The sequence below is a fragment of the Micropterus dolomieu genome, linkage group LG21 (assembly GCF_021292245.1).
Source record: "Micropterus dolomieu isolate WLL.071019.BEF.003 ecotype Adirondacks linkage group LG21, ASM2129224v1, whole genome shotgun sequence".
NCBI lineage: Eukaryota > Metazoa > Chordata > Actinopteri > Centrarchiformes > Centrarchidae > Micropterus > Micropterus dolomieu.
This window is the reverse complement of record NC_060170.1, coordinates 26470626-26494554: the sequence shown is the minus strand read 5'-3', so window position 1 is coordinate 26494554 and position 23929 is coordinate 26470626. Positions and strand designations below refer to the sequence as shown.

General features: G+C 41.0%; 1 protein-coding gene across 4 annotated transcripts in view; it reads left to right on the top strand.

The window, feature by feature from the left end:
• fam172a (family with sequence similarity 172 member A) overlaps positions 1-23929 on the top strand; it is a 157615-nt gene that overhangs the window by 9308 nt on the left and 124378 nt on the right. For all 4 annotated transcript variants that reach the window (XM_046034535.1, XM_046034536.1, XM_046034538.1 and 1 more), the window contains exons 5-6: positions 9449-9514; positions 11042-11233. In XM_046034535.1, coding sequence (XP_045890491.1) covers positions 9449-9514; positions 11042-11233 — 258 coding nt within the window. The remainder of the gene's footprint in view (positions 1-9448; positions 9515-11041; positions 11234-23929) is intronic.

Here is a 23929-nt window from a genome sequence, read left to right as displayed (position 1 = left end):
ATTTCATTGGACTGTTTAACTGTCCGGATAAACTGGAAGCTTTTAAAAACACAGTTTTTATTAGTTGGCTACTGCCAACTATCAACTATATTGATAACTTCAGTCTGTTTTGTTCTGGAGACGTAATCATCTTTTCTAGGGAGATGACCTTCACCCTAGCAGATCTGGAGTTAAAGTACTGATGGACCATTTTTGGTTCTGTCTGCAACGCTGACATTAAATTCACCCCTGGTCACTGCCCTGTCTTTTGCCTCCACCTCAACCAAGCACATTCTGTAACACCAACCTTGCTGATAACGAAAACGACAAAAAGAGAGAACAGCTCTCCTGATGAGTCTGATAAGGCCACAAAGGTCACTTCATTGGTCTCCCCCCACCCCCCCTCTGAAGGATATCTCTAACAAACTAAGATCAAAGATTAAGGAACTGGACATGATGTTAATGGATGCCACAAGCAAAGAATGCTTCCACTAACGCAGATTATGGGAAAACAACATCAACAACAAATTACCATAATTATGCAGACAACACACAGATTTATGTAACTATATCACCAGGTGACTATGGTCTCATACAAGCACTTAGTACGTGCATCAAACAAATGATTGGAAGTGCCAAGAAGTTCTCCTATAGAAAGATAAAATGCTCAGCCAGGCCAGAAATCTTGTAGTCATGGAGTGAGAGTTAAATTTTAACATCCACATTAAGAGAATTACAAAATCAGCCAACTGTCGCCTTTAGAAAATATCAAGAATGAAAGGACTTAGGCCTATGTCTCAGTAGGTTTTAGAAAAATTTATCCATGCTTTTATCTTCACCAGGCTCGACTACTGTAATTCTATCTTTACAGGTGTCTCTTAAAAAGTCGATCAGACAGCTGCAGCTAAGGCCAGGAGAGTTGATCACATCACTCCAGTTCTCAGATCTTTGCACTTGCCTAATGTGTGTCAAGGAATTAAATTTAGCATTCAACAGTTTGTTCATAAAGGACTGAATCATTTTGGGCCAAACCATTTCTTATCTACTAAACCGTCCAGACCTCTCAGATCGTCTGGTACAGGTCTGCTTACTGTCGCAGGAGTCAAAACTAAATACGGAGAAGCAGCATGGATTTTTTTTTATGCACCACACATTTTATTAAGTTAGTATTTGGGACTATTTATTCGTATCTTGCACTGTAGCTGCACTATTTTTATTTTACTGTTTAACTTGTCTTATTCTATTTTAGCTTATTTTAATCTTCTATATTACTTTGTTTTAATCCTTTTAAATCCTATTCCTGTGTATTATTATTTTGTCTTTTACATTGCCTTGTGTTGCTTTTATAGCTTGTCTTAATGCCTTTATGTCCTATGTAAAGCGCTTAGAATTGCCTTGTTGTTAAAATGTGCTATAAAAATAAATTTGCTTTGCCTTTCCTTGCCTCTGTCCATCTCTCCCACCTTCCTTTTAGTGTCTTTTTATCCTAGAAGTCCTGTGAGTGAGTTTGTGTGTCTGTGTACATGTGTGAGGGAGCTGTCGGGTGGCGGCTGTATTGTCAGATACATCTCAGCACCAGATGTCCAATTTGCACTTCAGCCTCGTCTGAATGGAGGGACGAATAGAAAGAGGGAGAACGAGGATGTTGGTGTGATGGCCTCCAAGCAAAGGAAAGAGATGGGAACAAAATTTGGGTTGAGCACAGGAGCAGTGAATAATTTTTCGCTCTTCATTTTTCATCTATAAAGATTATTCAGAATTTCGCCCATATGTTTATGGTATGATATGGAGGGATTTGCAGATGCTATATCTGAGAAGCTGCACTGGTCCACTTTGTTTGGACACCATGGGCCATATTTCCATGCATATACTGTAAGTGAAGGGCAAATTTATGCCTGGGTACCTGGGCTGCAAAACTATTACCCATAAACTTAAACTACAGCCTATGTAAGCTTGCTTTTATTAGTAATTCATGCTTTTATTAGTAATTCAATAAGAAGCATTAAAAAGTAATTCTGTGAAATGTAAGAAATCACTTAATTAAGAAGAACTACAAGGCATGTTGAGGAAAAGGGGATAGAAAAGAAGGTCAGTAAAACTAAAAGTAAATCACACAAATTCAGCAGTTTGAATGTGCATTTAGGGTAAAGTGTACTGACCCAGTGCAAACATACAGTAGGAAAATGATGTTCTCAGAACCATAAACTCAGGCAAGATAACATTTGAAAGTTCTCTGGGAGCACCTTATTATTAACTATCTGAACAAATTTCTTTCAAGGGAAAAGCTATGTTATTTGGCTATTTTTCCTTTTTTCCCAGTCAGCCCACTTACTGATGCCTTTTAATGTCTCTCTGTGTAGTCTGAACGTATGGCAATAACATAAGAAAGGGCATTTATGGTTGTCTATCTCTGGATAAGTAGGACAAATAAGAAGTCTGCACAGGACATCCCTTTATGTTCTGAATGCACTCTATAAAATGTTTAAGCACTGACTTGGAGGATCTTATTCTCTGTTATTCCAATTAACCCCAGTGTGTAAAATGTTGTATTATTCAGACATATTCTTTATTGTGTTCTTTTCTTTCTTTCGTATTCTGTTTTGTCATAGTCAAAGTGAAACATTACACAAACCAAGGATGAAAAACCCACAGACTACTAGTGTTGTGGCATTTTCCGTCCTTGGCTCTGACTGTTGTCATAATGGCTGTATTACAGCTGTAGTACAGTGCACGCTGTCTGCACAGTGTTGTTCAGTGCAGCAGGGTCACCTCAGCCTGTGTAGGTGTCAGTTGTATTCTAATTCCTGTGATTCGGTGATGAATCTCTCTGATGGAAGACAAGCATAGGGTCTGGCCCAGATGGAGCTCTATTAAGCTGTTAATAAATGAGGATTCTTCTCTGCTCTGCCTGCATCTGTGGAATGGAAGGCATGCACACATTTGTAAACACACACACACACAGTCAGAATATTATAATGAAGTAAAGCTAGCCAGATGGCTGAATTAGAAAGCTCTCTCTTTCTCTTTATCGTACTCTCTCTCTCCTTTTCTCTCTGTCTCATAATCTCTCTCTCTTTGTCAGTTTCTTACGCTCTCTGCTATCTCTGTTATGTTTTATTTTCTCTTCCTATCTCCCCCTGTTTTTACATTATGGATGCTGGGTGTTGTCATAGTGGTGACCAGCTGGCCATGGTTTAAGGCCCTGCTGAAGTTGGTAATGATAAATTATGACAAGGTTATTATATTATTATGCTACTATAAACCAAGTTTATGGTAGCAACTTGTGCTGTACCTCTACCATGTGCATAACTTACAATATCATCTGCATATATTTGGATGCCATTCTCAGGATAAACAATATATGGTGCCGATCATTGTGGAAGACCTGTGGAAAGTCAGTGGCCAGCTGGTTGATGTCTTTGTACTGAGTTTATTTTGAAGAGTTACTTACAATACTGTCCATTAAGCTGAAATCATACTTCCCATGTTCACATTACAACAAGAATTTTGTCATCTGCCAGTGTCCTCGTGGCAGTCCGACGGCACATGATATATATATGATAATATATCTACTGCATTCTTTGTAACCACCCTGCTGTCTGCATCCATGTCTTTTTCATAGTACATCAAGGCCATTAAAGAACATCTGAAGAAATAGTGAAGGTAGATATCCAAAGGACATCAAGGGCAACTGATCTTGGTTGAAGATACTTGAAGACGTTTCACCTCTCATTCGAGGGGCTTCTTCAGTTCGGATGAGAGGGGAAACATCTTCAAGCATCTTCAACCAAGTCCAGTTGCCCTTGATTTTAATCTTGCTATGAGCTGGATGACTTCTCTTCACAGACATTTTCAAGGTGGATAGTTCCAGTATAGTGACTTATAGAAAATAATATTAGATCATCATGACATTTTACAATTTAGTTGCAAGAGTATTAAACAATGTATTTTTACCCTTGTATTTCGTTGTAATTTGTTTTTCCACAGCTGGCAGAAATGTTTACTGACTGTTTAGCCCTTTAGATCAACAACGTTAACCAACAAAAGATCAATAACCTTTTGGAGGTCTTTATAAATTCACTTTTTAAAGTCATGGTGCATTCATGAAGTGTTGCATCAGGCCCCTGGTGGGAACCCCCAAGACAGGCCTCCATACTGTACTTAAAGCATCAGGAGGCCTGATACCGTACATGGACCATTTTGTTGGGAAGCTAATGAGATCTCTCTAAAGAGGGACTACAAATGACAGCTGTCTGCCCGGATTCACTGACTGCCATCACGTCTCCATTCCCAAAACACTTAAATACTGCTGTTGGAGCTTCTGCTGAGAGCACCGAGGAGGTAGCAGACACAGTCAGAAAAAATGGTTGCAGGGGGTGGGTGAGGTGGATTAGAGTTGATGAAAGAAATGGGAATTGGACAGGGGGTGTGGGTTTGAGGGTGGTGGTAAGAAAAGGCAGGAGGGCTGATAGTTAAAGTGCTGGCATCTGTCGCTACCGCCGGCACCCACAGTGGCATACCGTACTTTACTTTGAATTAGACCTCTGCCGGCTTCTCAGTTAACACCTGAGGAGGTCATTACGATGCCATTAGGATGAATAGTGCAGGGAGGGCGGAGAGGAAGTGAGAGAGAGAGAAGTGTAAACAGTCTGCCTGTCAGTCTGTGTCTGAGAACTTTCTCTTCCCCTGGAGAGCCCTCTCTCCTCTGACAGAAGAATGACAGAGACCTCATGGGAATTACACCAGTCTCTCTCTCACATTCTCCCTCTCTCTCTTTCTCTCTCTCTCCCTCACTCTCTCTCTTTGTTTCCCGCACGGACTGACAGATCACAAATTCACAACAATAGGCTCTATTTTAATACCACTTTCTGTTGGTACACAAGGCTGACTTAAAATAAACAACCTTTCTATTGCCTCATGCTCTCTCTCATTTTCACAGTCTCTCTCTTTTTGAGTATGCTTTAGTGTTGTTGCCGCTGTTGTTGTGCTGCATTGTTTGGGGGGATTTTCTTCTTTTTTCTTTTTCCTCCTCTCCTCCATTCTCTAGAGAAGAAGGACTGCTTTCCTGGGTGCAGTCAGTGATACGGCATGGGACAGCTCTTTCTGTTTCATTATATAAACAGCTTTGATGCCTCTTCTTGCTCTCTGGTTTCTATGGCTAAGTGGCTTTTGGAGAGGGCTCTGGACTAGAGAGACAAGAGGCGTGTGTCTGTACATGAGTTTCTTGTGTATGTGTGTATACGGTATGTGCTGCTGTCTTCAGTATATTTGTGCACATGGCTGACACCATTTTTTCAGATAAACCAATGTGGCTTCAAGGTCCTCCGTAAGTGTTAGAAGTGGCTTCAATTACATTATTTAAACTGGAAACCTCACAAAGTCTCAAAAACAAGTCTGTAATTATGTCTTATCATTACTTAAATTAGTTTTGTGGGGTAGCTGCATTTTCAATTTAATATTACTTGGACACTTGTTTGTTCATTTATTTATAAATTGATTGTATAATTCACTATGACTAGCATTAAATTAGTCTAAAAGTGTCTTAAATCTATTTTAATTAAACTTACATTGACCATCTCAACCTTTAACCTCCCTGCCTCCTCCTTATCATCCACTGATCTCTGTCCTTCTTTTCTTTGCATATTTGCATAATTACTCTCTATTTCCTTGCTCTTGTTCCTCATCTCCTTGCCTTTCCCACCTCTCTATCTATCCTCCTCCTTCCTGTACTGTTTCTCTTTCTCTTCAGGTTTGTTTTGTGAGTGCCCGGAAAAGATCATCTCCTTATGGCCCTATGTGCGGTCAGCCAAACCAGGCATGACTCTAGCAATCAGTGCAAGAACACACACACACACACACATTAACTGATACATGTGTACACATAATGTGGGAGGTCTGTCTCTGTAGTGAGAAATTTGAAAACATATCAACTTGCGGCCACAATGGTCTTCATTAAGATCTTGGCTTTGTGTGAGAGTGGAGTTATGAAGAGATTGTTATGGGGATGACCAGAGGTTTGCAAGGAGTTGATGTCACTGCCCACCCAGTTAAATGCCTCTTATCAAGGCCACATACTGTACTTCTCTCCCCGTCCATCCCTCCTGCCTTCACTCCTCCTCCTCTCAGCTGTTCACTGCAGTGGGAGCTGGCACAAACCTCTGGCTCCTGGGGATTACTTCTCCATCTCTCCCTTCTTGTCTTCCTTTCTTTCCTTCCACTGAGCCCTCCTCTAAGTCCCTTCCTTCCTCACTGATCCCTCTCTTCTTGCTTCATCGCCACAATGCTTCCTCTACACAAACAAGCCACAGACACAGAGGTGACCTCAGCTGCAGAAGCTCTATTTCAGAGTATCCCACGCTCTCACGGTCATGTAGAATGCTTGTTGTTGTTCAAGGATACATCATCATCCGGGCAGACAATTGAAACTCCACTTTTACCCTTTTTGCTCTTTTAACCATGGTGAAGACTTACGTTGTCTATCTAGTCCAGAGAGATAAAGTCAGTGGGGGTTACAAGGGTTTTGTGGAACCATGTCTTTCATGGTCATTGCTCTGTGTATTTGGAGGTGAAATTGTGCAGTGTGGGACTTTGCCCCACACTTTTTATGAGCGATTCTGCGCTTACATTGACATTTCAGATAATGTCATATCTTTTCAGTCTGGATGATATTACATATTTGTTGTAGATAAAAGGGACATTGTAAATATGTTTATGGTCATAACACCTATTGATTTGAATTGAGTGAGGTTGCTTTTATCTCTCCTTCTCCCTTCCCTTCTCCTTGTTTGTCTTAATATTGTTTTCCATATCCACTCCTCATGCTTCTTCTATCGCTTGATGCCGACAATGCAGGCACTCAGCGTTGCTTCCTGCAGGCATTTCATTAAAGCACTAATAACACATTGGTAATTAGGTGACAAAGAGGCTTTTCTTATTGTACTGATCAGCTGCTGAGACGTAGTCCTCAGAGGCCCACACAGAAGGAGGTTTGCTGTGTGCGCGCACGTTTGTGTGTACACCAGTACATGTTTGTGTGTTTCTGAGTTGTATGCCTCTGCTCTGAGTCTATTCCATTATTTCTTAAAAAAGAAATTTGGATTTTGATCCAGTGGAATGCTGGTTGTCCCTATTTCAACTCTCACTACTTTTGATGTGTACCTTGTTTACTGAAAAGGTAATCTGGCTGCAGTTTACATTATGTGCTAAAGCATACAGATGACCACAACCTTAATACAAAGCTTGGATTTTAGATTCTTATTTGTGATTCTGTATCCTTCTATCAGTGGAAATGCATTCACACAGTGAAAGTCTTGCATTCTTTCCACTTTTTCTCTCTGCTCTTGTTCCCCATCAGTCTCTCTTCCTATTCTATATCAGATGGTTTTCGAGCCACCTGAGGCTCTGAACAAATAACGTAGTGCAAATGAAATTTCCTGTGAGGCTTATTGATGTCATTAAACACTAGCATACTGAGGCCCCGAATCATTTTAGTCTTCATCAGACCGGCTGACATTTTAGTGAATTAGCTGTTGGAGGTTAGTGGGTTGGGGTGAGATGGGGTTGTTTTAGCTCCTCTAGCTTTTTTCTCCCTTTCACAGGGTCAAATCATTTGGGCCGTCTGCTGGCCTTTGATTTGTTGTCATAAGGCTAATTTGTGTCTGGTTCCTAATGTTATTCTTGCATGTTCTTCAAGCAGTAAATCAAGTTTGCATCGAGTGTCTTTCGGGCATAAAAGAGCATGGCAATATTGTGATTATCACAAGAATTCAAATTTGACTTAAAAGCAAGTTTACGAGTACTTTTAACTTGCATTTGGCCTTTTGTTGTCCTTTTTTCCTGTGTGAAAATGCCAGTTCATGCCATTTAAGTGTTTGGAGTTTGGAACATAATTTAAGGATATGCATAATTTCATTTCCTGTGGTTGACATTTCAGCGTGTGGTCTATAGAAAATGTTTTGTTTTATGTGTGCCAAAAAAACTTTAAAATGTAAGCAGATTTTCAGTTTTCTTCACTTTGTCGTACTAATTCATTACATTTTTGGACTAGTCGTGTTGGCAGTGATTTTCTCACTTCTCTAAGGAACTTGGAGAAATGTTGTCACATTAGTTAGACTGAGTCGATCTTCCTTCCTTATAGAAAGAGATGGATGTTTAATTGACATTTAGCCTTATTGTCATGTAGCTGTGTTCTACATAGCTTACACAGAGCAAGTTTACTTTTTATTGGCTCCAAAAACACACTAGTGGCTTGTGAATTTATGTAGTTTGTACTGAAGACTGCATATTTTTATACATTGTCAAATATGTTTGTGTATGTGAATTGATATTAAACAATTTTTTTAGAGAAATTGCAATTTTTGTGCGGATTTATTTTTTATTTTTTTACCAAATTACTCTTTTACATTTAATGTTTAAATGTCTATTAACCAGTTATTATTAAATCTCAGTAAATTTTCTCCCCTTTCCACACATTAATGGGATCTGAGAATCATGCCACTCTGTGAGACATTTTTTGTGTTTGGGCTTCGTGTTTGGGGTCATTCAGTTGGTCTCGCGTTGTAGCTGCTGCGCCACCACTGGCCTTTGGTCTCCTGATGTAGTGAGGCTGATGCTTCAACAGCTAGTCAAAGTGAGACTTCACAGCAGAGCTGGACAGCATGTTGCTCAGCTATCCCTGTGGTCCATCCGCCCTTCATTGTATTGTCATGACATGTACAGGACAGGGAATCTGTCATTGCACATGTTTGGGAAACATCATCACAGCAACAATATCTCCAACACCGCTCACTGCCAGCGGCCGTGTGCCCTGTCATCTGTTATCATCACCCCTCTGTCTTTCTTTCATAACTGATCAAAAATTGAAATCTGTTCCACACAACGTTTGTCTCTGTTCTCAGATGAGCAGGACGTGTAGAGAAGAAAAGAAGGAAAGGAAAAAGAAGGAAAATGGAAAAGAAAGTTGTTAATGTCACTGAACCATGAAAGGCTTGGCCCGGGGTTGGAATGATTCGGTATACAAGGTTCTTTAGTGCTGTGGCTGCGGGGATAAACATAACTTACATCAGCCCTTCGCTTGTACAGGAGATTTCCTCTCCTGGCACTTACAACCTCAACACTCTAACTGCACTGTGATTCACACACACACACACATACACACCGCACACAGTATGATTCAGACCCTTTCAAGTAGCTCATTTACACACACACACACACACACACACACACACACACACACACACACACACACACACCAGAGGGCAAACAAGGGTTTTGAATAGTATTTTCTATTCTGTTTGCAAGCATGACAGTGGTTGCTTTTACTTGTTCACACATAAACACAGAGGTTTGTTGGCTTTTGTTAGATGGATTTGTATCAGCAGCTATATAAAAATATTTATTGCATTAGACTGTATTATCAATGTAATGTTTGACTGTGTGTGTGTTCTGTGTCTTTTTTTTCTCTCTCCAGATCATCACTCAGTATGTTTATGAGTTGCTGGAGAAAAAGTGCAACATGACTAAAGCAATCCTGCCAGTAAGTACCCAGAGTAAAAAGAGGCATTTTTCTCTTTGATTTATGCCCTTGAAGATTAAAGGGAGTATTAAATATGAAAATTGACGTAAATGCTCAGGCTTCAGAGTGTGATTATGATATTGAGTGTCCTTTTAAAAAAATTTAAGAAAAGGGGGTTGTGAGGAGTCAGCTCTGCTCATTCTCAATCAATTCTTTCTCTTTCGATCACTCAGTTTCTCTCTTACTCCCTCTTTTTCTTTTACCCCCTCCTCTGCCCACATCCTTTGTGCAAAAGTGTCTCCTCAACAAATTAACTGTATTGTGACGTGTCATTTCAAAGGCGCAGAGGCGCAGCATGCTGATGCTTAATCTGTTTTGCATTCATTTGCGCTGAAGGGGACTTTCTACTCTGCCATCATGGAGTTATTCTTTGCCCAGCTCATCCAGGCTTAGAGCACACACTTGATCCCTTTTATTTGTTGTTGGAAGCATGTTTGTCTTTCTTTACCCCCCTTTACCCCTCCATCTCTACTCTTTTTCTGTTTAGAAAAGGTGTGATCATTTTTCAGGCTGCGTTTATAGGGATGTTAGGCAGCGCTGGTGTTTAGAAGCATAGCAGAGTTAGCTGCAGCGCTAACAGTGTCCATAAATCACCTAACCAGGGACTCAGCGCCTTTCATTAGCCCCCATACACTTTTACTGGTTTATCTGCCTGGCCTATTTATCTCATTATTCCTCTGGAAAATTGCTCTGTTCTGCTTTTCTGCTGCCCACCCGCCTGCACGTATGTGGCGTGTGAGTGTGTGTGTGTATTTGTGTGTAATTGGTGGGTCCGTCCACCTGCGTGGCATTGAACTTGTGACCGCAGATTTTAAGAAGATTAACCACAGCCAAGTATAGGGAGAGGGAATGAGGGAGCACAAGAGAATAAAGGGTAAGATTTTCTCCCCCGCTCGGCTGCCTTTGTCTGTTTGGATTAAGTTCTTGCAGCTGCCACCCATGGCTTTTATGGACAGTGTTTGTCTCCTTAGAGATTCTTCCAGCCATACTTGGGAGAGATGTAAAGACACATGGGATGTGGATGGAGCGCTTGCACGCACGCACACAAACACTAACTCACTTAGCCTCTCTTTCTTTCCTTATTACTTTCTGCCTCTGTTTTAATCACACAAAGCCTGTTTTCTAATCATGATTATTGATGATTAGTGTACTGATGCTTATTAGCTTATGAGCTGCAAATGCCACAGAAGAGATGGCTATTTCTCCTTAAACTCATGCATGTTACATAAGAACATTTCTAACCTTTTTATTTTATAGTCATTACCAGGCAATAATTTGAACTGGCAGAAATCAATGCTTTAATTATAAAATCACTATTTCATCATGATGCTGCTGTTGTATAGAAAGACCAAATATGTATTTGATTGAGTTAAATGTCCCAAAAGTCTACAAAATCATATTCAAAACGTGCAGAATTCTTTCTTCGTTCTTTCTTTATATAAGAGATTTTAGGGGTTTGACTTAACCTGTGTTTTCCTGGACATTTAGGTGGATGCTACAGATGATGAACCCACCAGTTTTATCTACTTGAGCCCAGATGCCTTGTCCAACCCGTCCAAGCTGCTAGTGTTGATCCAAGGCAGTGGAGTAGTGCGGGCCGGTCAGTGGGCCCGTAGACTCATCATCAACCAGGACTTGGACTCAGGGACACAGATCCCCTTCATCACCAGAGCCATGGAGGTAGGGGTCACAACAAAAGAAGTTCAAGCTATTCTGATGGAAGTTGAACTGATTTTCTGATCTTTGATCCAAGAAGTCCTGTTTTCATGATTCACTAAGAGGGACGTGAGAGCTGAGTGCACTGAGGACACTGCTCGTAAGACATTAGAAGAGGATTTATCGTGCAGACAGTTCTAAACACTTTATTTTAATATATATTATTTTAATTTCTTTTTCTTTTTCTTTTTCCTATATCGAGTATACACTGTGACACATCTTTGATATGTAGAGTTTTGTGGGACTCTAAGTGAAAAACTCACTGGCACTGTGCTCATAATGCAGTCTTTGTTACCACAACTGCCACAGCGGTTAGCCTGATGGGATATTGGTGTGACAAGTCTAACAAACACTATTTATTTGAAGGGCAGGCTTGAATACTCGGGGCTGTGGAAGGCATTGTGGCACAGTCAGAAGCCAAGTGTCATGGTATTTTGTTTTCTTTTATTTGACTGGAGGTTTGAATGTGATTGTGGGTCATTTGTTGTTGCTGTATGCTTTCATGGCTCAGACTCTGGATGTACTGCATCGACCCAATTCAGTTAAACTTCACTGTACAATATACACAAGAAAGGAAAGTTTGTCCTGGGGTCATATGAGAAATTATATGATGCTGAATAATTTCTGCACACCACAGTATCATATAATCACAGAGGCAAATAATAAATATAGCCGCAAACGGCGATTCGCGGGTTCATACCTTTTTTCGCAATATCGCCATCAAAATGATTTCACACATACGGTTCAACATTTTTATGAAACACATCCTGCAAGTTTTGTAACAACTGGACAACCATTTTCTGATCTATAGCTTGATTTGTATTATTCCACATCCAGTTACGATGCATTCATAGTGCCCCCTAGTGGTGGATTTGAATGAGACTTTCAGGGTATGCGTGAGGTGCTGATTTAGACATATCCTGCAAGTTTTGTGTTGATTGGACAAACAATATGTATTTCGTAGCCTGTTTTGCGTTTTATCCCCTGCAGTTTGTTTGCATTTATAGCGCACTCGGGTGTTCAATTTGAATGAAACTTTCAGGGCATGTTTCATTTACTTATGTGGACACATCCTGAGAGATTTGATTTCAGAATGAATATGGGATTTATAGTGTAATTTGTGTAATGCTAAGCACCTGTCTTGTGCTTGTAGCGCCCCCTAGTAACGTATGTACATCAAACTGTCCAGGTATATCTGGGGCACCTATCTGAACATATCCTGTGAGTTTTGTGATGATTGGCCCTACGGTTGCTGATTTGTGGTCATTTATGTCCATAGCCACGCCCCTTTCAAAGTTCATTGGTTCATATCTTGAAAAGTAATTGAGCTATCGACATGCTTTATGCAACTTTTAATAGGCTTGATCCAATGATGATTCTCTGAAAATTTGGTGGCAATCGGAGCTACGGTCTAGGAGGAGATGTCAAAAATGTGATTTTCAAAAAATTCAAAATGGCGGAAAAAAACTCTAGGTGGACCTTAATAGTCCTTGAGGCTTTTTTGTAGAGCACATTGAGCTGCACTTGTGTGAGAAATTTTAAGTCAATCGGACTTTAGGCGTGAGAGGCGTGGCCTTTCAAAGTTTGCATTTTTAAGCCTTATTTACAGCGCCACCATGTGGCCGTTTGAGTTCATATTTCTATGGAAGCTGATGCACACCATTTCCAGTTATTCCCCCAAGATTCGTGTTTCTAGCTCATTCCAGCTCACGGGAATTTGAGCTGGCTCGGCAGACAACAAATAATAATAATAACAAGCAGACATTCATTCACAGGTGCAGACTCATACTCTTGAATGATATTATTACTGTATAGTCCTCAAACCAAAACTGCGGCTTATATTGTCTGTTAGTGAAATGAAGCATAAACCTCAACATGATAATTATTATACCAAAAAACATTTATACATTCTTATGATGCATAGTTCCTCTGTAGTCCTGTACATTCATGGGTGACTGAGCTGAGAGAGAGAGGAAGAGATAATGTAAAATATAGATTTGTTTCTGTTCTTACCATATGATCACACACCAGTGTATACACTTTTGTGTCAGCAAGCAAAAGGTGGCTCTGCCTGTCTTATTATTTTCATCCCCATTTCTGTGTTCATTTGTCAGCCTGGCCATGACTACCTGTGTAATTTCATTGGCTTGCTGTTCAAATTGACTTAGGGGAGATCCTGCTCCCCCTCTCCCCCTGTTCCCTCGTTTCACCTATCTGAATACCATAAAGACTTTCACTGCTGTGTAAAGCCCTCTCATGCTGTGAACAACAACAAGAGAGGTTTGGATTCTGTGCGTATGTGCCTATGTGTGTGCTAACGGATGATTCGACTACCCTGAGACTTTGAATTACAGTTGCCTTGGCTGGTATTACAGTTGGAGAAGGCAGGGTTGTGCTGCAGAAAGCCAAAGTGACAGCTTCGATATAGAGAACATGGTGTGTGGAGTGCAAGTATTGCTCATTCATCATAGTAAACAAGAAATCGTGTTCTTACACCCTGACAAATCATCATCCAGGCATTTACCACACACAGGCCTCTGTACTCTGTGTGTACGTTGGAAAGACAGGCATACACATTTACAGTCAATTCATGCTGTCTGCATCTATTACAGGCATGTTTGTGGTTTATTATGTCATGCCATGAAATTTGTGTGGATGTAGTTTTAAGTGCATGTATAGGATTTAGAGCTACTATGCGATCTGAAGAAAGATGTTTTTTGTAAATACATATGCATTTTATACCCTTTTACAACCATACAGCAAACAAGCAATGAAACGTGTTTAATCAATAACACACATGTTGACAGCTCAGTGACACAGCATATACAGATGATGGTCAGCAGCATTATGCCATATTAAAGGCAGAATCCCATTATCAAGCAAGTTTGGGAGAACAACTCAATGACATCCAATTAGCCATTATTACAGTGCCAGAGCAAAATGCCCTAGCTTGTGCAATGTGGCATTGGCAGGCAAGATTTTGCTGGGTTTCCTCTCAACCCAACAAGCCATCAGCTGATTTTGATGATTAGCTCCCATTTGAGCAGAGAGGGACGAGCTAATCACCAGGACAAGCAACACACTGCATACTCATCAGAAGTACCCATTATAGTTATTCAGTATGTTATTTTCAATGGATACTGAGGATGCTCAAAGGGTACACCACATGACTAGTCGGCGCTATGAAACAATGGACATTAAAATTGTAAGCTGACTTGTATACAGTAATATAAACATATCCATATTTCTGTAGGTGTAGTTGTTTTGGCTATATTATATTAGATATTTGACAACTCTGGCACTATGACAATTACTGAATATTTTTATGTTACACATTTTTTTAAGTGCAGTGTTAGGTCAAATGTTGACATTTTGAGTATACATTTTATTTTGTTTAGATTAGGCTCCATTTTCCAAAAGTGTTTCATGGCAAGATTCTGTTGCCTCGAGTGCAGTTCATGTGAAGTTACTCATGGGAAGTTGATTGGAATTTCAAAGCCTACAGCAAAGGGTCAACTGGAGTGCACTCAGCAAATATGGAGGGGAGTTTGTTGCTTTGCAAAACACATGAGCAAGTACACACACACCCACACGCACATACACACACAGACAAAACACTAAATTTTCCTCAGTACTGATGTAGTGTGTGCATGCATGCGGTGCAGTTCTATGATGTGTATGGGCTTACACATCCCTGTGTCAAAGCACTACTTTGAATTTCTTAGCCATGTTCCTTGGAACTTAGAGTCAGCCTTTCCTCTCTTCTGATGGGGAAAAAAATAGGTGATTGTACTAGTTAATCATGCCACATACACACACACACACACACACACACACACACACATGCAAACAATCACAGGGTAAATCTCGTTGCAGCCTGCCTCTGCCTCCCATATCCCCCATGCTCCTGTCTAGAGACATATCACATTCTTTGTCATGCTGCTCTATGATGATGACACATTAATAAGCTGGCAAATTGTATCTGTTCAAGCTAAGTCTAAAATATGTAAACACAGAGAAAACATATACACATAGACATAGACACAAATGCATCACATTGGGCAGAGGATATGCGTGTGACATTTGTACAATGACACAAGGTTAAGGGAAATCTTTGTGCTGTGTGTGCAGGTCTCATGAATGTTGTCTTTATGCTCATGTGTGTGCACATGGAAGTGGCGCTATTCCCAAAGCCTAGAGGTAAAATGACAGGTGAGAGGAGGATGCTCTAGCAACGACCAGAGAGTGGGAGAAAGAGGTGGAAAAGAGGAATCTGAGATGGAGAGCGGTGGGTTGGGGTGTGCAGAGAGGGAGAAGGGTTATGATTGGTTGGTAGAGGACAGAAGAGGAAAGAAGGAGAGGGGTACAGAGAGGATTGAAGCAGGAAGAGAGAAATGAGAGGAGGGCGAGGGAGTGACTGCAAATGGGGTGGGACTGGCAGAGGAGAGAAGGGAGTATAGAGAGAGAGAGAGAGAGAGAGAGAGTAGGCAGAAGGCAGGCGTCTGACAGCTCCACTACTGGGAGAGGGCCTCTTAATGACAGCTTATTCCTTCATGATTTCAATTCCTGACAGTCGACAGGTCTGCTTGTTGCATCATGGCAGCTGTATCATTACCTTCTGGCCCTGTCACTGCTCTGCATCCTGAGACTGAGATGGTGGAGGTGGGCGCCATGGGGTTTGGAGGGGATGAGGGAGAGAGAGAGAGAGAGAGAGAGAGTCTAGATTACAGTTACAGTCTAGGTTACAGTCAGAATAAATGAGGAAGGAGGGATTATTGAAATGTGGGATCATTAGTTATAATAGGTGTTAGGATTAAGAGTAGGACTCAAAACTTGTGAAAGTTCAAATTGAAAGAAAGCACATGAATGCTGTTGTGAGGCCTTAGCTCTCCTACACCACTAATCTGACCATGACACAACATAGATGAGAAGCAAGAAGTCAACATTTTTTATTACTTCACATTACTTACTAACCTCTTTTCCTCGACTTCTCCTGCAGTCGCACACAACCACACGCAAACCACAAAAATTATACACTGTCCTCAAGAACAACTTAACTTAATTTGGAAGTTGCTAATACAAAAACAGATCTATAGCTCCCGTAATGCCTCCCTTCCTTCTCACCCCTCTTCTCTCCATCTCACTCTCTCTCTCTCTCGATAGTGAGTCAGGCTCGACACTGGAGACCCACTGGAAAGAAAGAGGGGGTGTGGTGTTTTCAAAAGTGTGTCAAAAGCCTAGGGGTTTGTATCTGCCCAGAATTTCAATGGGAGGCTGAAAAGGGGCAGCGAAGCAGACAAACTCAAACACAGAAATCCTCTTTTAATTTCTGTCATGCTGCCCACCCTCTCTTTTTTTTTTTTTTAGCTGGACGATGTCCTCGTCAACCTCGGCTGCACACTCTGGCATCTGTGTGTGTTGTGTCATGGCCTTGTGTGGTGTGATGATATCTCTCTTTCTCTTCTGTCTCAGTCTCTCCAATCACCATTCTTTCTTCTCCTCCTTTCTCATTAGTTCCTCTAATTCCCCCCGAGCTGTGAGTTAACCTGTTTGTGTGTGTGTCTGTGTGTGTGTGTGTGTGTGTATCTGTATGTAGCCTAGAGATAACATTGTACGTACAGTGTGTGTACAGCCTAACTTGGGGCATCAGGTGGCCACAGAGGCCAGACAGGTATCATTCTATCCAGTCAGCGAGGTTTAGCCAGAGGACGGTTTGTGTATGTGTGTGTGTGTGTGTGTGTGTGTGTGTGTGTGTGTGTGCGCACAAGTGTGCGTGAGTGTAAGGGTCAAAAGATACTCCGCCTTGCCATGGCCTTGTAATAGCAGCCCTACAAGGAACACACACACACAGGTATTCACACACCTCCAGGTGGGAAGGTCCCAGCACATCCTGCAGCTCAGATCAATGCACTTGACACCTTCAAAGGCGGGTGTGGGGCCTGGACTTGCTCTGGGGTTAAACCTCTTTTAAATAGCATCCCACGGGAAGGCAGCTGTCAATAACCCACCATAATTACCGGGGCCAGGCACGCCAAGGGCTCGGCTGCACAGGCCAAATTAAAAATTGATCAGAGGGAGAGAAAACATTATTTTGTGGTGGTATTCCCTGTCCTAACAGCGCTGTTGCTGCCGTATGTGAAATCTCATCAATTGAGGTCCAAGCTAGATATCTAGAGACCTATTTATCTATCTATCTGCCCCCCTTCGTCCAGATGAACAATGGAGTGCTGTCCCTGTTGTAAAAAGATTTATTTGCATATTAAGTGTCTTTCAGTGTGCACGCCTGCGTGTGTATACAAGCAGTATGTGAGTGTGTGCGTGTGCATACTGTATGAGCATCAGCTGATTGTTATGTGCTCCAGGTAATCGTACATCATTCCCTATCTGTGTAGTGTATGTGCATGTGTGTGTGTGTGTGTGCACCTTGTAGCAATATATTGATTGTGGTCTCATTGAGTTTCTCTTGGCAGGGAGCCTTTATTTGTCAGTCAGAAAACGATATGAAGAAGATATGTTCATCCTCAGGCTTCCTCTAGGAAAACACACAGGCTATTGTTTCACAAGACACTGATAAATGAAAAGGACAGTTTACAGTGGGTTTGATATTTTTTCTAAACACACACTGTAGGTACAAGGTCATAGCACATGTTTTTTATCATTGTTTATGTATGTCATTGGTGTTGGACATGTTCTTTGCATTCCATATTAAGCCCAATCTAAAATTGATTTTCTTTTGGGAGGTCCTGTCATTATTGTAATTACCAGTGGCATCTGTTATTTGCATCTAGTGAAAATCTGCCCAATACATTATTCACACAAGTGTGTAAGGGAGAACATGCATTATGACATTTCACATTTGGGCTAAGAGTTGAGATTCAAGGGAAAACACACAACACATTTTATGGTGTTAATAAGTGTTGATCGGCCTCTCTGAACGCATCTAATGTTGATTTTAACACTTACAGTAGATTAACTATGCAGATATAATTTATCATATACAAATACCCCTGGATTTACACACATGTCAAATCCAAGTCAAATTTATTTATATAGCTCAATATTACAAATTTAGAGTTTACCTCTAGGGTATTTAAAATCTGTACAGCATACAAGACCCCTTTAAATGAGGAACACCCCCCCCCCCAAGTAGTAAAACGGAAGAAACTTCAGGAAGAGCAACACAGGAAGGATCCCTCTCCCAGGACAGACAAACATGCAATAGATGTTTTCTGTACAGAATAGATTCACAACAGAAAGTTGCAGCATATACAGTTATGATGACAAAATATAGATTGCAAAACATAAGTGAAGAGGATTGATCTAGGAGGACAATTGGAGGAGGACATACTGAGCAGCTTTAAGTGTCGCCCACTAACTAGGATATGAGCCACACCACCTCAACATAGAGACCTGGAAAGAGGCCACATACACAGACAAGGACATCATACAGAGGAGATACGAACAAACAGAGAGAGAGAGAGAGCCACGAAAACACGCAAACTAGGGAGATAGGGAGAGAAGGGTAGATCCTAAGAATATGTTTGCATTAGAAGATTCCTACTCTAAAAGTAATCCAATTTGACTAGTGCGACTTTAAATTGATCTGAACTTTAGATCAGTTGTTCCCAAAATGCTGCTACCACGGGGTGCCGTAACAACTGGCCAGGGATGTGGCAAGATTTGTTTCCAGTTTTTGTTGTTCCCTTTTAGATAACATTTCACCACACATTTGTCACAGTAAATAGACCTAAAATAAATGCTGATAATAGATATTTACTATGACATTCGCAGCTTAAAGGCAAATGTATGTGTCACTGGGGTGCCATGATTTAAATATTTTTGCGAACTACTGCTCTACATGCACATGAAGAGTACAAATGTTTGTTACAGTAGTTACACTGATCAGCCAGTAAAGTGAATAACTCGTTTATCTCGTTAACATCATTACCATGCAATAAGTAAACATTTGTCCTCAAAGTTGATTTGTTAAAAGCCAGAAAAATGGTCAAGTTTAAGGATTTGAGCAACTTTGACATGGCCAGTTTGTGATAGCAAGATGAGCCAGAGCATCTACAAAGCTGCAGTCCTTGTGGGGTGTTACCTATTAAAAGTGGTCCAAGGAAGGAAAAGTGGTGAACTAGCGACAGGGTCATGGGTGGCCAAGGATCACTGATGAACACGGGGAGTGAAGACTGGCCCGTGTGGTCCATTCCAACAGACGAGCTACTGTAGGTCACATCGCCTAAAAACTTAATGCTGGTTCTGATAGAACTGTGTCAGAACACACAGTGCATTGCAGTTTGTTGCATATGGGGCTGCATAGCTGCAGACCAGTCAGGGTACCTGCAAAGGGCGCATTAGCATCAGAACTGGACCACAGAGCAATAGAAGAAGGTGGTCTGGTTTGTAGAATCACTTTTTCTTTAACATCACATGGATGGACCTGCTTACCTCAAGAACACATGGCACCAGGATGCACTATGGGAAAAAGGTAAGCTGACAGAGGCAGTGTGATGCTTTGGGCAATGTTCTGTGGGAAACCTTGGGTGCTGCCATTCATGTGGATGTTACTTTGACACATAGCACCTACCTAAGCATTGTTGCAGACTATGTACACCCTTTCATGGAAATGGTATTCCCTGATGGCAGTGGCCTCTTTCAGCACGATAATGCGCCCTGCCACAAAGCAAAAATGTTCCAGGGATGTTTTGAGAAGAGTTTAAGTTGTTGACTAGGCCTCCAAATTCCCCAGATCTCAGTCCAACCCATGGAGGCCCCACCTCCCAGCTTACACGACTTAAAGGATCTTAGTGCCAGATACCACAGCACACCTTCCAAAGTCTAGTGGAGTCCATGACTCGACGGGTCAGGGCTGTTTTGGCAGCAAAAGGGGGACCTACACAATATTAGGCAGATGGTCATAATGTTATGGATGAACAGTATGATGTTTTATTTTATGGATGTACTATGTACACATGCAGTCAATTGTACTGTATATGTACATAGTTGAAAATGCTGTTGTGAGTTGTTTGGTATGTTGGTTTCCTGGCTGCTTCTGCCACCATATTGCTTGGGGGATGAGAGGATGGAAAACAAAAGAAAATGAAGACTTTGATCTAATTGTGAAACATTGTTTGGGAGTGTACATTTTTGAGCCCACATGTGATAATTGACTTTTTTTTTTCTCTTGAAATGAACAAATTATATCATCAAAAAGGCTTCGTCTCTATGTATGTGTGTGCACTTGTGTGAGTTTGACTGTGTGTGTGTGTGTGTGTGTGTGTGTGTGTGTGTGTGTGTGTGTGAGGTGGGTAGTAGGTCATTTGCAGCTGCAGGCAGTGTGTGCACGTCCCAATGGGAAGGTCTTGTTTAGTCTCTCTTCCAGAGGGCCCCAGGCAGTGTGTGGTGGATACCTCTTCACTCTCTCACTGGGAACACTCCTCTATGGCCAACAGACACAAGACGTGCACACAATCCACCACAATGTTTTGCATAATTCGTCAACCTGTGCAGCAGCATGTTCACTGTACAGCTGAAATGTAACAGCTTTCACTTCTTTTTTGAATACAAGTGGGTGTATGTAGCCTATGTGTTAGAATCAGTTAATATTACATACAAATACAAACACAAACACACATGCAAAGACTCTTTCATCATCTTGTAAATTTTAGATGTATCCTACATCGCAGCAGGTTAGCAGAGGTTAAAAGTGCTTAGCTGTGGACGCTCCAGGAGGAAATTGAGTTTTGCAAGGAGCTAGTGGTTAGGAGATAGGTGGCCCACTAAGAATTTACACACACACGCACACACACACAACAGCCACTGAGCATATCTTAGGGTCAAAGTTGGAGCTGGCTGTAAGCTCTCCAGTGCCAGTGTCATGCTCCTGGACTGTGTGCGCCACACCTTGATCGATGAGAGGAAACTCAGTGCTTAAATAGGGGTTAGTGGGGTTCTAGGGGGTACACTAGGGTTAGAGGTAAGCAACAACAAATCTTTCTGTTAATAGTTTTAGTACCAACTCTGGTTAGAAATGAAAATAGATGCTGGAAGACTGCTTTCTCTCTGCTCTGCAGACATTTTTAATAGTGTTTAATAGTAACAACATGATGCTGTTCAGATATCTAAACCAACTTTTCTATCATTTGGCCTGCTGGATTATTTGTCATAGATAGATGATTAGTAATATGCCATACATTTATTTGAGGCTATGGTTTTATCTGCGTTTACCCATATGTGTTGGTGTCTTGTAGCTGTCTGCTTTTGTGTTTTTTTCGTGTGTCTCTGTATGCAACCAGACATCGAAGATGGAATCTTTATTTGAAGGCTTATCTGTCTTTTGAGACTGATATTGTCCTGCATTCTCTGTGGATGTGAGATGTACATTTCAGTACATCAGATCATGGCAGTGTTTCAAGATATGTGTGCTTTTGTGTCTGTGAAAAAGAAAGAGAGACATACAATAAGGAGAGATGGCATCACTGATCAGATTTGTTTGCAGCTCTTTTGTCTTCTGTAGCTCAGTGGGTCAGTGGATAACAGTTTGTCCATATATCTATGTGCTCTGTACAATAGGCATCAACATGCATCTTAGGTTAACTTTTGCACCAAAAGTCATGAAATCCATGTGTATAACAGACAGAAGGTGTGGTCATCCAAATCACCTCTGGACTTGGTCAAAGATGCATTTGGTCTCGTGTGAAAATGCAATTAATTTCAGAAGAGCACACAAACACACACACACACACACACATACACATGCATAAACCCACAAGAAAAGGCGGCAGACTCCTCTCATTGTAGCTTACTTTACAGAGATGCATTGTCATGTTACTCCGGGATAAGGAACAAGCCAGATGAGGTATTTACTATTGCTTTCCTTCTAGATATCATGTAAGGAAAGGAAGGAGACATGTGAATATAATCCAACTAAATAAGATGTAACGGTAACACTTTCACTAGTCCCCCTATTTAGCATTTAGAAGCTCTATATTAATACCTAATAAATTGTTAATAGTATAATAAAATGTAGTTCTATATTTAAGTGTCATGAAATATAAATACTCCTATGAAGACATTTTATATTATTACACTTGTTTCCTACTATATTGTCATTAACTTTTTATACACCAGCCTTTTCTTATGGGTGCCCACAGGAAGAGTTATAGTTGTTAACAAATACATTATTAAACATTCATATTTGCTTAAAGCTGCCTGTACTATAGTGTGATATAAACAATTTATTTCAAATTTATATACTTCTGGTAAATGCTAAAGTAAAGTGTTACAGATGAAAACACATTATGGATGTGAGATGTTAATGCTGAGATCAAGACCTGAACTTTTTCACAGCAGAACAAGTATGCAACACATGTTTAGACCTGTTATAATTTATCCATGACTTTTTTTGTGTAACTTGTCATCAATTTCACCTGAATCAGCACTAACCTGTGTATTTGGTCTGGCTCTTCTCCCCTTTATCTGGTATTATGGTGCTTCTGATAGGTGTTATTATCCTGCTGTATGCTGACAGCCTATCCCTTAACCCTCTTAGGAGCGCACTATGCCACGCTTGGCTGACTTGTTTGCGCTGATGTCAAGTTTTAGCGGTTAGCAGGCGGTTACCATATGCCACTGTGCTGCTGTCGCCCCCGATGTCAGTCAAACGAATGTCAACCTGAGCTCAAAACACAGTACACCGCGGCACACACCCAGAAAAACAGCAACAGTGACAAAACACACACAGTCATACACCCATACTGTACACGCAAATAAACTTGCCATAAAGAAAATGCAGACACACTGGATTAAGAACAAAAGAATCACATCCCATTTGATACTGATCCCAGAGATACTGCTGCTGGTCATTGAACCCCAGTCTCTGTCGCCAGTGGTGGTTATTGGCCTATTATAAATTGTGATAGATTAGCACACTTGTAATGATCATGTCATCATCAGGACATACTGACTGTGTTCATCAACTAAACCTAAACTAAAGCCTCTTCAATCCTTTTCCACATCTAAACTTAATGTCTCCTAATATTAAGAATATGTGATTTCTATCCTTAAAGTGTTGAAATGAAGTACGGGGGGTGACTGGTGATCACATCAGATGCATTTTCATAAAACAGAACCCAGAGTTCTGTTCAAAGCTAAATGAGCAGTATTGCCTATTAGGGGCACTAAGAGATTAATTGTTACCTTAGTGGACAGAAAATCCAAGTGTCATGTTTCAGGTTTTCACAGAGAGTGATAAAAGACATCCTCTACGCACAAATACACTTTGCTACAAAGGCTAATAGAACCAAAGTTTGCTTAGAAAATTACGTCTTTTCCTGTCTTGACACTGTGTAAATGCTGTGAAGAAAAAAATATCCTTCCCTCCCTCCCTCCCTGTCCTCTGTATTCAGCTTAAGATATTTGTGGCTGTTTTCTCATGTTAAGAGTTGTTGTGTTTTGCGCCGTGTTCAGAGAGACAACATGGCCCTGCATCTCTGTTCATTTTGACCTTGGTCAGAGTTGCCCTTCACTCTCCCTCTTGAGTTTTTCTTCCTCTCTCCATTCTTTCTTCTCTTTCTAAGGTTGCTGTTTCCCGTTCATCTCTCAGGCTGCCTCTGTGGCTGTTTTATCCAAAGTGCGGTGCAGTAGCCTTTGGAGTCA